General features: G+C 41.3%; 1 protein-coding gene across 1 annotated transcript in view; it reads right to left on the reverse strand.

Moving 5' to 3' along the window:
- Positions 1-1,566: 1,566 nt before the first annotated feature.
- Positions 1,567-22,103, reverse strand: part of LOC113077295 (NACHT, LRR and PYD domains-containing protein 4-like) — a 31,290-nt gene continuing 10,753 nt past the window's right edge. Inside the window, exons 2-8 of the mRNA XM_026249716.1 lie at positions 16,393-16,497; positions 16,145-16,261; positions 15,433-15,502; positions 6,577-6,772; positions 4,661-6,485; positions 2,238-2,408; positions 1,567-1,741 (exon numbers count right to left, since the gene is read on the reverse strand). Of these exons, the coding sequence (XP_026105501.1) occupies positions 1,567-1,741; positions 2,238-2,408; positions 4,661-6,485; positions 6,577-6,772; positions 15,433-15,502; positions 16,145-16,261; positions 16,393-16,497 (2,659 nt within the window). The remainder of the gene's footprint in view (positions 1,742-2,237; positions 2,409-4,660; positions 6,486-6,576; positions 6,773-15,432; positions 15,503-16,144; positions 16,262-16,392; positions 16,498-22,103) is intronic.

Here is a 22,103-nt window from a genome sequence, read left to right on the forward strand (position 1 = left end):
TTGATAATAATAATAACAATAAATGTTTTTTTTTTTTTTTTGTAGAAAATAAGATTGTTAAAAGGATTTGTGAAGAATTGTGTGACTGGAGTAATGATGCCAACCAATTTGTTTGAAAGTCAGATTTGATTGTTCCTAATAAACTGTTTAACTGTTTTATCCCCCAAGTGGATATTAAATTATGCTGTGGGATAATTAAATATAATTAAACTACAAACATAAAATTATATACATTTATTTTGTTCTCACATTCTTTCTTGTAACTCCTCACTCACAGTGGCACAGCTGACTGAAAGGCTCATTATGCAGCTCATTATGTGAGCCTTTGTCTTCTCTGGTGTAAATCACAATGATATTCATGATAGTTGACGCCTATTCGCATATGACTTTTACCAACAAAAAGTATCTTAGAAAATTTAAAGCAATATATTGTTTTCTGTGTGTGAGTAAACAAGATGATTTTCACATAATTTAGAAAGAAAAATTCTAGGCTACAAGCTCCTGTTCTCAAAAATCCCATGAACCATTGGTCTTTATGTGTTTTATGGGCTTTTTCAAGTGTTTTAACATTTTTAGTTTTTCACTAATCATGAATATTTTTTTTCTCAAAACACAATCATGTACATACATGGCATTTCACATATTATTATATCCCATGTTGTGCTGATTACAGTGAGATTAGACGTGACGCATTTAGATATTTATAAGAAAACTGAAAAAAGCACAAATGTCAGGGCCATGACAAAACTTCTCCAGGCCCCAAAAAACACCCTTAGACTCCAGAGGGTTAATATAATATAAAAATGTTATATTTTAAAGATTTGTCAACAGGTTTTACATCTTATATATTAATCCATGTACAATACTCACTTCAGTGTGTTGAGTTTACAATGTTTATCCTGCAGAAGAGCAGCAATCTGAATTACTTGTGTGTCTCCTAGTTCACGGGTCACTCAGATTCAGATCTCTCAGGAGTAATGGGTTTTTACCCAAAATTCCAGTCACATAATGACAGGCTTCATTGGCAGCAGGACCCAAAAACCTGAGTGAGTGAATTATATTTTGAGGTAACCAATCCCATAACATTTTTATTTTAAATCTTTGTGTTTAAGACTGATGACAACAACAGTAATAGACTGTGCTTCTAATTGTATTAGAAAAAGAATATGTATAATCTGTATGTATAAATAATCTGCATTTCAGTTGTTGTGTTACTTCATCTCGTCTCACCTCAGTGTCTTCAGATGACAGTTCGGATCCTGTAGTAAATCATCAAGCTCCTTCACTCCTGATTCTCCAGGATCATTTCCTCTGAGATCCAGCTCTATCAGGTGTGAAGGGTTTGATCTCAGAGCTGAAAGCCAGAGCTTTATAACCTTCCTCAGCGATACTGCAGTTTGAAGTCTAGAACAGGAATGAAAATGTAACATTCAGATGATGAATCAGTTATTGTAGAAATTAAAAAATATCAACCCATAAAATAAATAATGAATTCTGTTCCTTTAACAAATTAATTACAATTAATAAAAAAATTACTCAATATGGATCAAATCAACAGATATCATCTCACCTGAGTTTCTCCAGTTTACAGTTCTCCTTCAGTCCATCAGAGAGCAGCATCACTCCTGAATCCTGTAATTTATTATTGCTCAGGTCAAGATCTTTCAGACTGCTCGAGTCTGAACTGAGAACTGAAGCAATAGTTGAACAGCTTTCCTCTGTTAGATCGCAATTTCTGAGACTGAAAAAAAGTTTTTTAAATTTATGTTCTATAATGCACAATGTAAAACATGAGTCTGAAACAAATTAGGGAGAGTCAAAGAACATCATGTTTTTGTATATTATACAGAGACAAGAAAAAGCCATTTACTTCTATTCATGAAAATGTAAAAAGAGCAGAGTGAAAACACAAAACAAAAAAGTTTTTGTCTTGCTTTGCATACTGATGTTTAGTGATCTCTGACTTGTGTATTTATAGAAAAAATAAGATAGATCCAAGAGAAGATATTAAGAAAGATTTACAAATTTATAACTGTAAAGGCACAAGAGTAAACATAAAAATATTTAAATGAAGCATTTCTAATATTGTCCATATATCTGGATAGTAATTGTTAGCCCTTTAATGTATTAACATTAAACCAATAAATATAGTAACATATTTTGTATATAATTTCTAAAACAAATCACACCTTCAGCTTATCTTGAACAAAATCTTTGTCTGTCGTCACACAACTTACCTTAGTATCTCCAATTCACACTTTACACTCTTAAGTCCAGAACAGAGATTAATTAATCCTGAATCCTGCAGATTATTATTGTTCATGTTCAGATCTTTCAGATTAGAATCTGATCCAAGAACTGTGGCCAGAGCTAAACAGCTTCTGTCTGTTAAATTACAATTATTTAATCTACAAGAGAAATGTAATCACAGAATTAGATTTGTTAAATAAAAAAATACCTAAATATTACATATATTGTGATTAGTAATTTTCAGACGCATATATTTGCTAAATAAAATAAAACATTAAGTAAATAAAAAGACATGTAAAAAATTGTTGGATTATGGTTTTGATCTAAGGCTGCAACTAACATTATTTTGATATTTGATTAATCTGTAAAATGTTAATTTGATAAATTAACACTAAACTGATCAAATAAGACTGAGGACTTGATTAGCTGTATCAGGTGTGTTTAATTAGGGTTGAATCTAAACTCTGCAAGACTATTGCCCTCCAGGAACTCAGGCCTTGTCCACACGAACATGGGTATTTTCAAAACTGCAGCTTTTTCAATGCAGTTTGTCCATTTGTCCACATGCAAAGCAGTATCAGGTCACTGAAACTGAATCTTTTTGAAAACTCCTGCCAGGGTGAAGATTTCCTGAAACTCTGTTTGCAGTGTTGTCATGTAGCTGGTGAAACTGGACATTTTGGCTTGTGATATCACAGTGAGCACAGAAACAACTGGTAATAACTTTTTCTGGCTTCTAATTGGCCAACATCGTTTATCAGTTAGGGTTCAATGGTTAGGCTCTTGTCAGAACTTCATATCGTGTTTTTGTATTTTCATGTGGACAATATTTTTTTAAGACAAATGAGGAAATACTCACACTACACTATAAAAAATACTCGTGTACGTGAGGACTAGGCCAGAGTTTAACACCTCTAATCTAAAACATTCACTCATGTGAAAATGGTAATTATATTTATACCCCATTTCAATAATAGTTAATGTTCTCATTAAATGTAATTAAGTTAAATGTAGCATTGTAAACATACATTAAACACAAATATCTGTCAGAGCTTCTGATACGGCCACTTTAACTATATGCTTCTAAGTTTGTTTGAATTGCATAATATAGAGCATTCCACTATATTTTAGATGCATTTTTATCCATGTGTAATTCACTAAATTAAAGTGACATGACTAGCAGCTGGTTTCAGTGCAAAGCGCACAGATTTGATTTATGAATAATACAATTTTCATTATAAATTTTGATCAGCTGTTGTAGCTGTCCAATCTGTCCAATAATATTGTCCAATCATACTGATAGTATTTAACCATATACATGTCTTCACCCCATGTCTCACCCTAGTCATACACCGCTATGTCACTTAACAGCAACAAAAACAGCAATGGCAGACTACATGCTTGTGTTCGTGCTGTACAAGCTACTGAGCCTATTATATTTACTGAAGAAAAAAAATTGCAATAGCAAAAATGTTTGTATACAGCGCATAAAGATAATGCACGTGTGTAACCCCTCTCTCCCAGACCTCTGTTACACTCACCCCCCTAAACCCCACTCCCATCTGGGTTACCAATGTAACCTCTCTCTACCGGGTCCTCACCGCCACACCTAATCCTTGCTCCAAGTGGGCCTCAAACCCGGGTCTCTGGCATGGGAGGTTGACACACTAACAAGGAGGTTTAATGGCTGCAGCCTCTAGCATCAATTGCTAGTGCATCTCTTGAGATCAGGGGAGTGAGGTGTAAGGTTTCAGTGGTTTTGTTTGTATGTATATATTTCCTGAGACAACTCCATGTTTACGGAATTTTTTTTAGAACATAAAAAAAAGATTGGATAGGGAAAGCTCTGGCTTCGTGTGGATGTTCCACAGTTTGCCTACTGTGTAGGAAAGAGGAGCGTGGAGAAGATGGGGAATAACACAATGGACAGTCTTTATTAATCCAAAATAAAGATTTACATGAAGGAACACACAAGTAGGACACAGGGTTGAGGTATAAGACTGGACGTAGGACTCAGGAGAATACAGGGCTACATTAAAAACATGAACTAAGTGGGGAATAAATGGGACACAGCTGAAATAAAATGAAGAAAAAAATGAGAAAAGGAGCAGGAAAGACCAAATAAGGCCATAATCAAACATGGGCGAAAACTAGAACATGGAGCTCCTAGTGGAGGAAAACAAACAAAAAATATTCCATGGGCATGACGGATGTGGCCTCAGATTAAATTTGTTAAAAGAAAATGAATATAAAAATTTAACATGGGTATAATCAATTAAACTATATAAGGATAATCATTTTGTCATGTTGTCTAGAATTTAATTGCAGGTGGTACATGATTCAGAAAATTAAAGAATGTTATTGACAAAGATGTTTTACAGATGAGTGCAAAAATAGGAAAAATACTAACTTAGCTTTTCTGGAAGTTTTTATGACTGGTGATAGTCGAATCAGACACTCGTCTGATTTCTTGAATTTCTGAAGCTCAAACTCCTCCATCTCCTCATTTGATGTCAACAACACAAAGGCCAAAGCAGACCACTGGGCAGGAGAAAGGTCAGCAGATGAGAGACTTCCTTTGTTAAGGTGGATCTGAATCTCTTTCACCAGAGTTTGATCATTCAGTTCATTCAGACAGTAGAACAGATTGATGGATCTCTCTGGAGACAAACTATCATCTAATTTCTGCTTGATGTACTGAACTATTTCCATTTTGCTTTGTTCATCACCATTTTGCTGTGTCAACAGACCTCTTAAGAGTGTTTTTTTAGATGCAATTGACAGACCAAGGAGGAAGCGAAGGAAAAGGTCCAAGTGTCCAGTGTCACTCTCGAGTGCCTTGTCCACTGCAGTCTTGAGCAAATCAAACAGAGTTTCATTTTTGTTTTCCTGTTCTGTAGAAAATGCATTTTTCTTGTTGAGGTCTAGAAAAATATGTGCATAAAGGGCTGCAATAAACTCTTGAATGCTCATGTGAACAAAGCAGTACATGGTACCAAGAGCTATGCCTTTTTCCACCTTAAAGATCTCTGTACACATGCCTGAATACACGGATGCCTTATAGACATCAATACCACAGGCTTCCAGATCTGTGTCATAGAAGATCACATTGTTTCTTTTCAGCTGATCAAATGCCAGTTTCCCCAGTGAAAGAATGGCATCTTTATCCCATGAAACATCTGCAGTGTATTTTCCATCATACTTTCGTCTACTCTGCAGTATCTGAAAGTGGAGAAAGTGTGTGTACATTTGTGTCAGAGTCTTGGGAGTGTCTTCAGTATTTGATCTCTGCAGTGTTTTGGAGGCGTTATCAGCTTGATTGTTTTTCAGATCATTGTTTCTTTTCTCCTCTAAAATATTCTGGAGAACAGTGGCTGAAATCCAGCAGAAGACTGGGATGTGGCACATGATAAAGAGACTCTTTGATTGTTTAACATGATCAATGATTTCTTTGGCCTGATTCTCATCCATGAACCTTTTTTTGAAGTACTCCTCCTTTTGTGCATCATTGAATCCTCGTATCTCTGTCAGCCGGTCAATACAGTCAGGAGGAATCTTACTGGCAGCTGCTGGTCTGGTGGTGATCCAGATGAGAGCAGAAGGAAGCAGATTTCCCTTGATGAGGTTCGTAAGGAGAACATCTAGAGAAGCTGGTGATGATACATCACGACACGTCCCATTACCCTCAAAGTTTAGAGGAAGACGACATTCATCCAGTCCATCAAGAATGAATAAGACTTTAAATTTATCATTTTTCGTAAGGTTCAGTTCTTTTGCCTCTGGGAAAAACTGACTTATCAGGCTCATCAAACTAAGTTTTTCTTTCTCCTTGAAATTCATCTCTCGGAAAGGAAGAGGAAATATGAAGCTGATGTCTTGATTTTCTTTTCCTTCAGCCCAATCCAGAACAAACTTTTGCACAGAGATGGATTTTCCAATACCAGCAACTCCTTTTGTTAGTACAGTTTTGATCATCTTGTTTTGTTCGGTTGCTTCAAACAAATTATTGCATTCAACCTGTATCTCCTGTGATTCATGTTGCCTGGAAGCAACTTCAATCTGTCTTACCTCATGCTCAGTATTAACCTGCTCACTACAACCCTGAGTAATATAATGATCAGTGTAGATTTTATTCAGAAGTGTACAATCACCTTGCTTTGCAATTCCTTCAAACACACATTGATACTTTTGCTTCAGGTTCGATTTAAGTTGTTGTTGATGAATGAAGATCAGCTCTTATGAAAAAAACACACAACAAAAACACTTAATCTTACTCTTCTTTCCTTGTTATAATTTTTTTTTTAAACAGACTCATGAGCCTCTTACCTTTTAAAGTGTCTGCAATCTCATCTTGCTTCATTCTTTTTAGAAAATAAAGTACGATATCAAAAGCTGCTTCTTTGATTTCACATGTGTCCTTTATAAAATCCTGCACAAAGTATTGTGTGTTCTCTTTTTTTAATATTTTCTTCAACCTTGTCAGTTCATTCTTCAGAAATATAATAATTTTGTCCTCAAGATCCTAAAATCAAAAAAAATAAAAACAAAGAGGGTACAATAACAAAACGTTATTAAATCTTACATCCACATATGAAAAATAAGGTTAAACAAATTACAGACAGATGAGAGTAAAAAGCATTTACAAAGCTGTGATAATGTTAGAAATTTAACAGCAAAGTTCAATAGTACAGAAAAAACAGAACATCAAAAAGTCTCATTTTAGAATATCAGTTATCATGAACAAACTTCATGCAGTTATTTTAAGTAACATTTACAGAGAGCACCTGAGAAAACGTCACACCAGTGTTTCCCCTATATGCAATTTAGCAGGCACACTGTAACTACGGACTTTTTAGCATCACTGCTAAAAGATCACAAGACTGCTTTGATGCAATATTGAATACTAATAAACTTATCAGACAAAAACTGTAACAAAAGTACCAGAACTGAGGTAGGGAAAATGAACATTTCCGAATGACTACATGACTGTTACCTAAATCATGCATATCTCTGAAGTTGCTAAATACCGTTTAAGATTCTAATTTAATAATTTATTAAGCTATCAAGTTAGAAGTGATCTTGTCTATCTTCCTACTGTTAGCTGCATAGTGTCACGCTGTCTGGTCTCTGTTTCCCTGGGTGTCCACTAGTGGGCTCACTTCCCCTTAGGCACTTCACCATAGGCACTAGTATTCAACTAGTCTTGTCCTTTAATCGCAGTAATTGCACTAGATTCCTACACGGGTTCGGGTACCCGCGGGGAACTGTGTCGGATACGGGTGCGGGTCGGGTCGGAGACGGGAAACACGGGTTCAAAACAGTCACGTGCAAACGTAAAAATAGGCCTACGTTCCACTTAAAAAAAAACACAACCGCGCGAACGACTGCATATGAGTCATTAGTTAACAGATGTATGGATGATTTCCGTTTATATATATATATATATATATATATATATATATATATATATATATATATATGTATATATATATATATATATATACACAGAATCTGGATTAAAATGTATTTGATTTAAGCCTATTTCAAAATTTGTGTCATAAAATTACAGCTCAACTAACGCGATCGTTATAAAGGTGTTTAAACAAAAATACACTTCCACTTGCATGTATTTGACAATTGGAATATCAGATATTTCATTCCATAGCTAACACATTTGTGAATATGGGCCTAATCTAGGCTATCCAGGGTTTTTTTTTTTAATTGCATCTGAAAATGACTTTGTGCAGCTCATTCACATGTGCGCTCTGGTGCAGATCCGCCTCTCGCGATGCTCAGCTGTTAACGATTTAAAAATGGCTTTGTTCGACTTGAAGCACAACCTCAGACGGTGGTTTGATTCGCTCTTTTGTTGTTCTGTTTTTTTTCAGGATCAAAAATACAACAAATGAAAGCGTTTATCTGTATTTCCGACTGATGAGAACTATGCATATACATTCATAAAACAGTCAATTTTGTATTTTATTATGAGATATTTTATTCTAATGTGATCAGTGACTCAAGCACTGATGGACCAAAGAGCACGTATTTCGACATTTGCAGTAAAAACGTGAAATATAAATTCTCAGAAAATGCATTTAATACCAATATATTGAAACGTCTGTTTATATACTCCATTAATAGTGACCAAGATGGCGGCGCGAACACATCGCGAGGCTCAGCGTCTCTCCAGTTTTTGCAATTTTGCAGTATTATTCCTGCTCATCTCGGGTCTGTTCGTACTGAACAGCTTTGCTTTAACATCATACACCCGACAGGAGCTTTTGGATATCGGTGAGGACTTTACCAGCAGTTTTATCACCAATCTTCGACTCATCCCTGAGATCGCTAGAACAACCGAGGCTTCGCACTCTACCCGGCCGGGCGGAAGTGCTCGCAGGCGGCGTCGAGATCGTAAACAAAGGCGGGGGAAGCGCGGAGGTCTAAGAGCCAAGCTAAAGCTAACACCGCTCCGGCTCTCTTTACCCAGCATTTTCCTCGCTAATGTGCGGTCACTGGTGAACAAAATGGATGAGTTACGACTCCGCATCACCCACAGTAAGAGACTTATGGACTGCAATGTCATGGTTTTCACGGAAACATGGCTACACAGCGACGTACCCAACAATGCTATTGAGCTAGCAGGACGCTACACGCTCCGGGCAGATAGAACGGCAGATGACTCCGGCAAGACAAGAGGTGGTGGATTGTGCATTTATGTCAACAAAGCTTGGTGTACAAACACTGTCATTGTTGGGAGACACTGCTCAGCTAACCTAGAGTTTCTCATGGTTAAATGTAGACCTTTTTATCTGCCACGGGAGTTCTTCCACCATAATAACCGCAGTCTATATTCCACCGGATGCTAATGCCAAGCTTGCTTTGAACGAACTTCATGCAGCCATTAGTAAACAACAGACTGCTCACCCAGAGGCTGCTTTTATTGTCGCGGGTGATTTTAATCACTGCAAATTAAAAACAGTACTCCCCAAATTTCACCAGCATGTTTCCTGCCACACCAGAGGAGACAAAACTTTGGATCATGTTTATACAAACATCAATGGAGCTTACATAGCGAGCCCCCTCCCCCACCTCGGACAGTCTGATCACCTTTCTTTGTTTCTCACCCCTAAGTATTCACCCCTCATCAACCGTGTGAAGCCATCAGTGAGGACCATCAAAGTGTGGCCAACTGGAGCAGACTCTTTACTTCAAGACAGGTTTCAACACACTGACTGGAGTATGTTTGCTTCACAGGCTGCCTGTGGCTCTCACATGGACATTGATATCTACACCTCCTCTGTACTGGATCACATCAACTCCACCATTGACAGTGTAACAACAGAAAAACAGATAACAACCTACCCTAATCAGAAGCCATGGATGAACAAGGAGGTTCGACTTCTGCTGAAAGACCGCAACGCTGCCTTCAGGTCAGATGACACTCAGGCCTACAGTAAATCCAGGGCTAACCTGAAAAGGGGCATCAAAAAGGCCAAGTACTGCTACAAGCTGAAGGTAGAGGAACACTTTTCCAACTCTGACCCCCGACGCATGTGGCAGGGCATCCAGATCATCAGTGACTACAAGTCAAGCAACTCCACTTCAACGGTCACGGACGTCTCCTTCCTTAACGAGCTAAATGACTTTTATGCTCGCTTCAACAGCGACAGCAAGGAGACGGCCACCAAAATCTCACCCTCAACAGACCACCAACCCCTTAAACTCACCCCCTCAGATGTCCACACTGCACTGAGCCGGATCAACGCACGCAAGGCTGCTGGCCCGGATGGCATTCCTGGACGTGTGATTAGGGCATGTGCAGAGCAGCTTGCAGGGGTCTTCACAGACATTTTCAACCTGTCCCTCACCCAAGCAACTGTGCCAACATGTTTTAAGTCCACATCCATTGTGCCAGTACCGAAACACTGCTCCCCAACGTGCCTGAATGACTATCGCCCCGTAGCACTCACACCCATCATTATGAAGTTCTTCGAGCGACTGGTCCAAGCACACCTCAAAGACTGCCTCCCACCCACACTGGACCCACACCAATTTGCCTACCGCAGAAATAGGAGCACAGAGGATGCAGTATGCACAGTGCTGCACTCTGCACTCACACACCTGGACAATAACAACACGTATGTTAGGATGTTGTTTGTTGACTTCAGTTCAGCATTTAACACCGTCATTCCCTCCAAGCTGACCACAAAACTTGGAGACCTGGACATCAACACCTCCCTCTGCAACTGGATTATGGACTTTCTGACCAACAGGCCTCAGCATGTTCGGTCAGGTCACACCCACTCCACCACCATCACACTTAATACTGGCGTACCACAGGGCTGTGTGCTGAGCCCATTCCTCTACTCCCTTTACACCCACGACTGCAAGCCTGCGCATGGATCCAACTCCATCATTAAGTTTGCAGATGACACCACGGTGATTGGCCTCATCAGTGACAACGATGAGACTGCCTACAGGGAAGATGTACAGCACCTGGCCACATGGTGCGCTGACAATAACCTGCTCCTTAACACCAATAAGACCAAGGAGCTCATTGTGGACTTCAGGAAGAAGAATGGAAGCACACATGACCCCATCCACATTAACGGGCTGGCTGTTGAACATGTCTCCAGCTTCAAGTTCCTGGGAACCACCATCTCGGAGGAACTGTCCTGGGCCACAAACACCTCCAGCCTGGACAAGAAGGCTCACCAGCGCCTTTTCTTCCTCAGGACACTGAAGAAGAACCAGCTGTCTTCATCCATCCTGGTGAACTTCTACCGGTGTGCGATCGAAAGCATCCTGACCAGTTGCATCACAGTCTGGTATGGGAACTGCTCAGTGGCTGACCGCAAGGCACTGCAGAGGGTGGTGAAAACTGCCCAGCGCATCACAGGGACACCACTTCCTGCTCTTGAGGACATCCAGAGGAAACGCTGTCTACGTCAAGCTCGCAGCATTCTCAAGGACTCCTCACACCCTGACCACGGACTGTTTAACCTCCTCCCCTCCGGAAGGCGTTTCAGGAGCCTCCGAACAAGGACCACAAGATTCAGGAACAGCTTTTTCCCTAAAGCTGTCTCCTTGCTGAACTCTGCCCTCTGACACCCCTCAACACCCCTCAACACCCCCCACACCACACATAGACTCCTCCCCCTTCTTCAACACTCTGATTTATTTATTTATTCACAACAAGCAAAAAACAGTAACTTGTTATTACTTGCACTACTGTCTGTTCATCCAGGAACACTGTATAATCCATTTGCACATTGTAATATTTTCTATGCACTTTACTGTCCATTGCAATACTGTAAATTATGTTCATAGTTCTGCCTATAGTGTACATACACTTTTACATAGCCCATCTGTATAGTATGTTCATAGTACACCTATCTGTATATTGTGCTTATAGTATTTAATATCTGTAAATTATGTCCATAATACTTACCTGTATAGTTATTGTACATATTATAGACCTTTATTCTGTACTTACTGCTTATTGCACTTCTGGTTAGATGCTAACTGCATTTCGTTGCCTTGTACCTACATGTGCAGTGACAATAAAGTTGAATCGAATCTAATCTAATCTAATAAAGGAGTCCAGACATTGGAAAAATATCAGTCCACATGCGTTTTATATGAGGGAAAAAACTTTTAGGTAGCAAAATATTAAATCTGCTATATGTTTGCTTCTTATTTATTAAATACGAGCAATTGATTGCTAAACCATTGATCAAAATTAATATAAAATGTATAAAAAACGAATATCTTTTAAAAAGAGTTTTCCATAAATAACTTCTGTATGACCTGGCAATAAAATTCGAAAAAAAGTGTGTCTAATGTGATTGGCTTAACTGATTTGATTTCGGGTGCCGGTCAGGTGTCGTTTCTATTTTAAGCGGGTCGGGTGCGGATTTTAATTAGTGCTGCTATCTGAAAATGGGTCGGATGCGGTTTTAAGCACTGCGGGTATGGACGGGTGCGGATTTACAAAAGCACTCTCTGCTAATTGCACCAGGTGCAATCACTTAATTGTCATTAGACTCCCTATATTTACCAATCTTTTCATGTTGTCTGGATGGAGTCCTTACCCTTCGTGATCCCAGTCTTCTCATCCTTTTGAGATTCCTTGTCTTCCTGTTCCCTTCCTGTTTATTTTATTTTGGATTGTTTTCTGGATTTGACCCTGGCTTGTTTGACTTCGTTTTGGATTATCCCATTAAAATCATACCTGCCATTGGATCTCTCCCTCTCCTGTGTCTTACTTGGGTCGCGATCGTCACAGAAGGACTCCATCCTTTGAGATCCAGCGGTATGTCTTTTCATGTTTCCTCCCCACCCACCGAGCGGGATAGGAGTGGTTTTGAGGGAACCCGCCTGGTTGTTTTCCGAGGGACCAGGGGAGGTCGCAAAGGAGTTAGTGGTCGAGAGGAGGTTCAGCATCGCTGTCCACCATGGCCCCCCTTCGAACCCGGGCTCGTGTGGAACGGATCGGAGCCGGTCCAGAGTCATGGCACAAGATGGCTGCTTGTCCAGCACCTCTGCACAGAATGACAACCACAGTTGACTCTCCAGAGTCGAATCAGGTTCAAGTGGACCCTTCAGAGTCGAGTCAGGTTCCCGTGGACCCTCCAGAATCAAGTCAGGTTCCTGTTGACCCTCCTGAGTCGAGTCAGGTGCTCGTGGACCCTCCTGAGTCGAGTCAGGTGCTCGTGGACCCTCCATAGTCAGGGTTAGTCACCGTTGACCTTCCAGAGTCAGGGTGAGTCACCGTTGACCTTCCAGAGTCAGGGCTAGCCACCGTCGACCCTCCAGAGTCAGGGCTAGTCACCGTTGACCTTCCAGAGCCAGGGCTAGTCACCGTTGACCCTCCAGAGTCAGGGCTAGTCACCGTTGACCTTCCAGATTCAGGGCTAGTCACCGTTGACCCTCCAGAGTCAGGGCCAGTCACCGTTGACCCTCCAGAGTCAGGGCTAGCCACCGTTGACCCTCCAGAGTCAGGGCCAGTCACCGTTGACCCTCCAGAGTCAGGGCCAGCCACCGTTGACCCTCCAGAGTCAGGGCCAGTCACCTTTGACCCTCCAGAGTCAGGGCTAGTCACCGTTGACCCTCCAGAGTCAGGGCCAGTCACCGTTGACCCTCCAGAGTCAGGGTTAGTCACCGTTGACCTTCCAGAGTCAGGGCTAGTCACCGTTGACCTTCCAGAGTCAGGGCTAGTCACCGTTGACCTTCCAGAGTCAGGGCTAGTCACCGTTGACCTTCCAGAGTCAAGTCAAGTCACTGGTAATCTTCAAGGACAGAGTCAAGTCACTGGTGATCTTCAGGGACAGAGTCAAGTCACTGGTGATCAGTCAAGTCACTGGTGATCTTCAGGGACAAAGTCAAGTCACTGGTGATCTTCAGGGACAGAGTCAAGTCACTGGTAATCTTCAGGGACAGAGTCAAGTCACCGGTGATCTTCAGGGACAGAGTCAAGTCACCGGGGTTCTTCATGGGAGAATTCAAGTCACCAGTGATCTTCATGAACAAAGGCAAGTCACCATTGATCTTCATGAACAAAGGCAAATCACCATTGATCTTCATGAACAAATACAAGTCACCATTGATCTTCATGAACAAATACAATTCACCAATAATCTTCATAAGCAGAGTCAAGTCAGCATTGATCTTCTGGAATCCAGTATAAACACCATGGGATTACCAGAGTCTCGTCACTTCTCTGTGGAACTACCAGAGCCTCCCCACGTCTCTGTGGAACTACCAGAGCCTCCCCACATCTCTGAGGAACTACCAGAGCCTCCCCACATCTCTGCTGAACCTTTAGAGCCTCTCCACGTCTCTGATGAACTACCAGAGCCTCTCCATGTCTCTGCTGAACTACCAGAGCCATTCCACGTCTCTGCTGAACTACTAGAGTCTCTCCTCGCCTCTGCGGAACTTCCAGAGTCTTGTCACATCTTAGTCGAACTCTCTGAGCACCCGACTGATCCTGTTGTGGCCACGGAGGCTACCCTTAACTTGTTCATGTTTTCTGTTTCAGCATTGCCCAACCAGACTTGTCCTCCTGTTTATGCAGTCGCACGGATGTGGTGGTCTTCTGCTCCGCCCTGGGGGGCATCTGTTTCGACCACACAGATGTCGTGGTCTTCTGCTCCGCCCTGGTGGGCATCACGTTATGTTCTCCTGGGCTTGTGTTTTTGTGGTTGTTTTGTTTTGTCTGTTCTTCCATCTATGGACCTGACCCTCCGCCCCCCCCCCCCCCCCGATCCTCTGCCGGTCCACCTCCCTCCTGGGTTTCTTGTCTGTGTCTTTCTTTCCGTTTTCCTCTAAGGACCTGGCCCTCTGTCCCTCCCCCTGATCCTCTGCCAGTCCACCTCCCTCCTGGACTCCTTGTTTTGTGTTGCACTTCTCTTGTCTCAGTTTTCCCCATTTTACCTGGTCCTTTTGTCTCGGTTTCCCCATTTTACCTGGTCCTCTTGTCTCTGTTTTCCCCATTTTACCTGGCCCTCCGTCCCTCCCCTGGTCCTCCGCCGCTCCACCTCCTTCCTGGTCTTTTTGTGTCTTTGGTCTTCCCTTGGGTTCGGGTGGAGCATCTGGCAGCTGCTCCTTGGAGGAGGGGGTAATGGCACGCTGTCTAGTCTCTGTTTCCCTGGGTGTCCACTAGTGGGTTCACTTCCCCTTAGGCACTAGTATTCCACTAGTCTTGTCCTTTCATCACAGTAATTGCACTCCTGCTAATTGCACCAGGTGAATTCACTTAATTGTCATTAGCCTCCCTATATTTACCAGTCTTTTCATGTTTTCTGGATGGAGTCCTTACCCTTCGTGATCCCAGTCTTCTCGTCCTCCGAGATTCCTCATTTTCCTGTTCCCTTCCTGTTCCTTTTTATTTCGGATTGTTCTCTGGATTTGACCTTGGCTTGTTTGACTTCGTTTTGGATTATCCCATTAAAATCATACCTGCAATTGGATCTCTCCCTCTCCTGTGTCTTACTTGGGTCACGATCGTCACACATAACACATGCAGTTATAAAGCTGTATAAAGCTGTTGAGGTTGTTTTATAAGCTATTCCTCTATCAACATGAAATATTATATATATATATTAAACGGATATATATTAAACGGATAGAAAAAGAACTCAGTCTAACATTTGTTGAATAATAATTATTTTACCCTACCTTGAAGATCCAGACAAGATTTTCTATGTTGAAGCGATAATTCTGGAAGTCTGATTGCTCATGTTGAATTCTGTAAGCAAAATAAATTTGGCCATTGTTCATATTAAATGAAATAAAATACAACATTTCTGATATAAGATAAATATGTGAGAAACCATTTTTGTTTTTTCTTCCACATCTCTCTGGTTTTGCTCTCAATTTTAGGGCATTGGAGATCATTTTAGCTGAACAGCCTATAATTTTCTTTATAGATTTTCCCCTCTCCAATCAACTTTTTAATTAAATTTTCTGTTAATTTTTATTTTACATTTTCCTCAGGCCTTTAAATGCATGTTCAACAAGTGCTGGCTTCATCTGTAAATAGGGGCCACCTGATCCACACCGGTTTTTTCACAAAATTGATGACCTCAGTGATTGAATGCCACACTGCTATTTTTTTGAACACACCCCTTTCAACTAATTGCCCAACTGCACAGCCTTAAGAGCATGCATATCATGAATGCTGGGTCTTGTTTGTTTTCTGAGAATCTACTGCACCTACTGGTAACTTGTTTGCCACGTATCAATAAAAAATATATTAAAACCTAGATTATTCTGGTTAGTCAAATTGTACTTGTATTATTTTGAACAATACTGTATAGTTGATTACTTATGTTGCAAATTAAACTAAAATGAAAACTGTGGTATCTAAAAGATGTGCTGGTGTTCTTACTTGTTGAGAAGAAAAGTTGCCAGTTCCACATCACTTCTCATTCCCTTCTGTGCTTTTAGAGCTTCCCACCGTGTAATTTCTGAACCAATATTTACTGTGGTCTTATGTCCTTTGTTACTAGATCAATCAAAACAACAAATCTCATGGAAACCCAGCATTAATCCATTCAGAAAAAGGGTTCAATGGAAATTATTTTTCATGATAGTGACAGCCTACCTGTGACCAACAACAAGAAACACAATAAATACCTTTTCGTAGATGTTGTTTTCTCACTGAATTTTGGTGTTCCACCATCTTTTGAATGGTCACTCTTCATGGACACAAAGCTGGATACATGTGAGCCTGATCTTTCTCTAATGACATAAAGATGAGGGAGAAATAAACACTTTACTACAGGAGGCTCCTCAGTAACTGATTTCCAGACATGCTCTCTTTAGTCCTTCTCAGAAATGTGCACTTACAAGGTGAAAAAGTTTGTCATTCTAGTTCAGTGGCTCAAATGTACCTATTTGGTAAACGTGTAGTAAAATATGCTGCTAATTTCATACATTTGATAAATCTATCTGAACAGAACATATAAAGTTTTTGTTTATTGACTAAATCAAAATGTTTATTGACTAAATCAAAAAGCAGAGATGTGCCTGCTACACAGTTATGTTACATTGCATTTCTATATATCCCACTGCTGCTGTCTTTTTTAAATTAACCCATATAATAATCTATATTTCTGTTAAGTTACTAGCTATCTTGTTGCTATCGTTAACTATGGCTCATTTATTAGGAACCCTATATTGGAATAAGCTCTCTTGCACACAAATTTATTTCAAATAATAAATCAATGTAATTTATAAACTTTTTGATATGAAGGGTGACTAAAGATATTTATAATACTATCTGAATGTAATTACCAAAAACTTCCAGTATACAAAAGCAAACCCTGATGTTTCATGCTTCCTGCCATTCTGCTGCCCTTTTTTCTATTGTTAAGATGAACATTCACAATAATCCCAAGAACAGTGTTTTATGGCCTTATTCAAGTGATTCAACATTTTTAGTTTTTCACTAACCATGCATAAAATTTTTTTTCTCAAAAATACAATCATGTACATACATGCATTTCACATATTATTATAGCCCAGTTTGTGCTGATTACAGTGATTTTAGACTTTACCCATTTAGATATTTATAAGAAACGGAAAAAAGCACAAATATCAGGGCATGACAAAACTTCTCCAGGCCCCAAAAATACCCTAAGACTCCAGAGGGTTAAAGGGTTTTCAAGCCTTGACTATGTGTAACAATAATCACATAATCACATGCAAATAATAAGGGCACTTAACACTGTTAACCTGGATTTTATCCAGCATTCATCAGAAGAAATATATATATCAGGAACTTGTATTATATTAACGTGACATACCCTCTTTTCCTTTTCTGTTGGTGGCAGTGTAAAATTAACATGGGTTATCACTGCTAATTAAAGATGTTATGGGCAGAGAGTATAAAAGGTGTTCCTGATCTACTTCACTTACTTCCTCTGGTGGAACATTGTTCTCCAGAGAAGCTGGTTCTCCAGAGAAGCTTTTTCAGTCGACAATTTAGTTTTAGTTTAGTTTTATTGTCATTGCATATCTCTACACAATGAAATTAAGATGACATCAATCACTCAGTTAGCAGCTAAAAGGATAAAAAGTGACACTATCAACAACAGGCAATAAATAAATATATATAAACATTTAAAAATACACAGTATAATTCAAGTCCAAATTTAATTAGTCTTCCATGCTTTCAGCCTTTCAGCAGCTCATTTATGGCCTTTGGAAAAAAAATTGTTTCTCATGCGGTTTGTCTGAGCCGTCATGACCCTGAGCTGGCCTGAGGGTAGGGTGTCAAAGAGGGTATAGCCAGGATGTGTAGGATCTGCCCTGATACTTGCTGCTCTTCTCTGCAGCCTACTAGAATATATATCCTCAAGGCTTGGAAGAGGTGCACCAATGATTCTCTGGGCAGTTTTAATTACCTGCTGCAGATCTTTTTTTCCCTCAATAGTGCAGCTAATAAACCACACTGTACAACCATATGCCAGCACACTCTCTATTGTGCACCTGTAAAATTTTTTGAGGAGTGTCTGCGGGAGACCAGTACGTCTTAAGGTGCGCAGGAAAAAGAGTTTCTGAGAGTTTCTTTGGACCTGTTCCACCTCCTCTCCATGTATCTCAAGACTGTCGTGTTTCTTGGTTTTGCATTTCCTAAAATCAATTATGATTTCTTTTGTTTTCTTTATGTTGAGGATTTAATTGTTTCTGCTACACCACGATACCAGTGATTGGACCTCCTCCCTGTAAGCGGTCTCTTCATTGTTGGTTACCAGCCCTACCACAGCTGTGTCATCTGCAAATTTGAAAATGGAATTTGAATCATGAATGGGAAAACAGTCATAGGTGAACAGCGAATAAAGGAGCGGACTAAGAACACAACCCTGGGGAGTGCCAGTGTTGAGGATGGTGGTGGAGGAGGTAATACTTCCAAGTCTGACATGCTGGGGTCTGTCAGTAAGAAGGTTCTTGATCCACTTACAGAGGTGAGAGTCCAGGCCAAGCAACAGCAGTTTGTTGACTAGCTTGCTGGAGTTGATGGTATTAAAAGCTGAACTAAAGTCAACAAAAAGCATCCTGACATATGTATTGGGGTTCTCCAGGTGAGTGAGGGCAGTGTGAAGTGCAAGTGAGATGGCATCATCGGTGCATCTGTTTGCTCTGTAGGCAAACTGATGTTTGTCCAGATTAGCTGGAATGAAGGTCTTGATGCTGTTCAGTACCAATCTCTCAAAGCATTTCATTAAGTTGGCTTGAAAAAGCCAACTTACTGATCTACTATTTAATCTTATTAGTGGTGCTTGCCGGAGGCAAAGCACTACTACTATTATCTCACATACTTATTATTAGTGGTGCTTGCCGGAGGCAAGGCATCACTATTATTATCTCACATACTTATTATTATTCTTCTTATTTTTCTTCCGTACAAAACTTCGGCGCGTAACTAGTCCCGCAGCTTTTGTCACAGACCCGCAAAAGAGGTGTCAAATCGTGCGCCCTATTCGGGAATGGTGTGCTATGACTTTTATAAGGGATCGGGCGTACGATGTTCGTACAGCGGGCGAAAAACGACCGAAAAACGGCCCATAGGAAATGCATTACGGCCAACTTTGACGGATCGTAGCTCCGAGGGAGAATTTCGCAGAAACATGTGAATCACCACATTTGGAGAGGCTATCAGGCTGTGCGAGAGGATACCTCACAGAGGGGTACAAGTTGTACCCTTGGGGTGCTAGAGACCCCCAAAGTTGCCCCATTGACATAGTATGGTGAGGGATCGCCCATGAAACACTGTGTTTTTCCTACTATGGGAAATTACATAGGGATTTTGTATTGAACATAACTCTGCATCACAGTGTCATAGAGACAAGGGGGTGGGCTCATTTGAATCAGGCAACCAATCAGTCTCTCAGGATCACTGTGAATCTATCAAGCCACGCCCTAGCAACCATATAGAGCACCATAGCAACAAGCCCCATAGACTTCCATTGAAAAAGATCAAATGAATAACTTTGGATAGAAGTGTCATAGAAACATGAGGGTGGGCTCGTTTGACTCGGGCAGCAAACGGCCAATCATGTATCTCCTTCAAGACAACCTAGCCACGCCCTAGCAACCATTAAGAGCTACCTAGCAACCAAAATCCAAAGATAGATATCTTAACATCTGAAAGACATAGAAGCATGGGGGTTGGTTTATATTGTCAAGCAGACTTTGAAGTATCATCATTGGCAGCTGCAAGGCCACTCCCTAGCAACCAAACACAGTACCCTAGCAACCGTTTTGCAAGATTTATATCTCCACATCAGAACATCCTAGAGACATGGGGGTTGGTTTATATTGACAAGTAGACTTTGGAATATCACCATTGGCAGCTACCAAGCCACTCCATAGCAACCAAACGGAGTACCCTAGCAACCGTTTTGCACGACCTATATCTCTGCATCAGAACATCGTACAGACATGGCGGTTGGATTTTTTGACTCATGCTAGCACACTGGATTTCCAACATGCTAGTCATGCTAGCAGTGATTAGCTACATGCTAATAGTGATTAGCTAAGTGCTCAAATGGGCTAAGAACTCTATAATAACTACATAGTGACCATCTGTGACAACTACCAACCACCTAGTTACATCATAGCAACCACCCAGAAGACCATAGCAACTGCCTAGCAACCAGCCGAAACACCCTAGCAACCGCCTAGCAACACCTTAGCAACCACCCCAAGTACCATAGCAACTGCCTAGCAACCACCCAGGTTACCATAGCAACCGCCCTAGCAACCACCCCGGTTACCCTAGCAACCACATAGCAACACCCTAGCAACCGCCTCGATTACCCTAGCAACCACCCTGAGTACCCTAGCAACGGCCATAGCAACCATCATGGGGACCCTAGCAACTGCCCTAGCAACCACCCCAGGTACCCTAGCAACCACATAGCAACACCCTAGCAACCGCCCCGATAACCCTAGCAACCACCCTGGGTACCCTAGCAACCGCCCTAGCAACCATCATGGGGACCCTAGCAACCGCCCTAGCAACCACCCCGGGTACCCTAGCAACCACATAGCAACACCCTAGCAACCATCCCGATTACCCTAGCAACCACCCTGGGTACCTTAGCAACGGCCCTAGCAACCATCATGGGGACCCTAGCAACCACCCCATGTACCCTAGCAACCTCATTGCAACACCCTAGCAACAGAGGGGCGAGTTTTGCCACTGCAAGCACCACTCACATTTTCTTCAGGAAATGTACCTTCTAGTTATTATTCTTCTAGATCCGTACAAATTTCGGCGCGTAACTAGTCCCGCAGTTTTCGTCACAGACCAACGAAACAGGCGTCAAATCGTGCGCCCTAATCGGGAATGGTGTGCTATGACTTTTATAAGCGATCGGGTGTACGATGTTCGCACACCGGGCGAAAAAACGGGCGAAAAATCCCATAGACAATGCATTGCGGCCAATTTTGACGGATCGTAGCTCCGAGAGAGAATTTCGCAGAAACACGTAAATCACCACAATTGGAGAGGCTATCAGGCTGTGTGAGAACATACCCCGCATTGGGGTATAAGTTGTACCCCTGGGGCGCAAGAGACCCCCAAATTTGCCCCTAATACAAAGTATAGGGAGGGCTACTATGGGAAATTACATAGGGATTTTGCATTGAACATAACTCTGGATTATAGTGTCATAGAGACAAGGGGGTGGGCTCATATTAATCAGACAACCAATCAGTCTCTCAGGATCACTGTGAATCTATCAAGCCACGCCCTAGCAACCATATAGAGCGCCATAGCAACAAGCCCCATAGACTTCCATTGAAAAAGATCAAATGAATAACTTTGGATAGAAGTGTCATAGAAACATGAGGGTGGGCTCGTTTGACTCGGGAAGCAAACGGCCAATCATGTATCTCCTTCATGACAACCTAGCCACGCCCTAGCAACCATTAAGAGCTACCTTGCAACCCAAAGTAAAGAGAGATATCTTAACATCTGAAAGACATAGAAGCATGGGGGTTGGTTTATATTAGCAAGCAACCAATGGAGTATCACCATTGGCAGCTGCCAAGCCACTCCATAGCAACCAAATGGAGTACCCTAGCAACCGTTTTGCACGACCTATATCTCTGCATCAGAACATCGTACAGACATGGCGGTTGGATTTTTTGACTCATGCTAGCACACTGGACTTCCAACATGCTAGTCATGCTAGCAGTGATTAGCTACATGCTAATAGTGATTAGCTAAGTGCTCAAATGGGCTAAGAACTCTATAATAACTACATAGTGACCATCTGTGACAACTACCAACCACCTAGTAACATCATAGCAACCACCCAGGAGACCATAGCAAC

This window comes from Carassius auratus, unplaced genomic scaffold (genome assembly GCF_003368295.1).
Source record: "Carassius auratus strain Wakin unplaced genomic scaffold, ASM336829v1 scaf_tig00022130, whole genome shotgun sequence".
In the NCBI taxonomy this organism is placed as follows: Eukaryota; Metazoa; Chordata; class Actinopteri; order Cypriniformes; family Cyprinidae; genus Carassius; species Carassius auratus.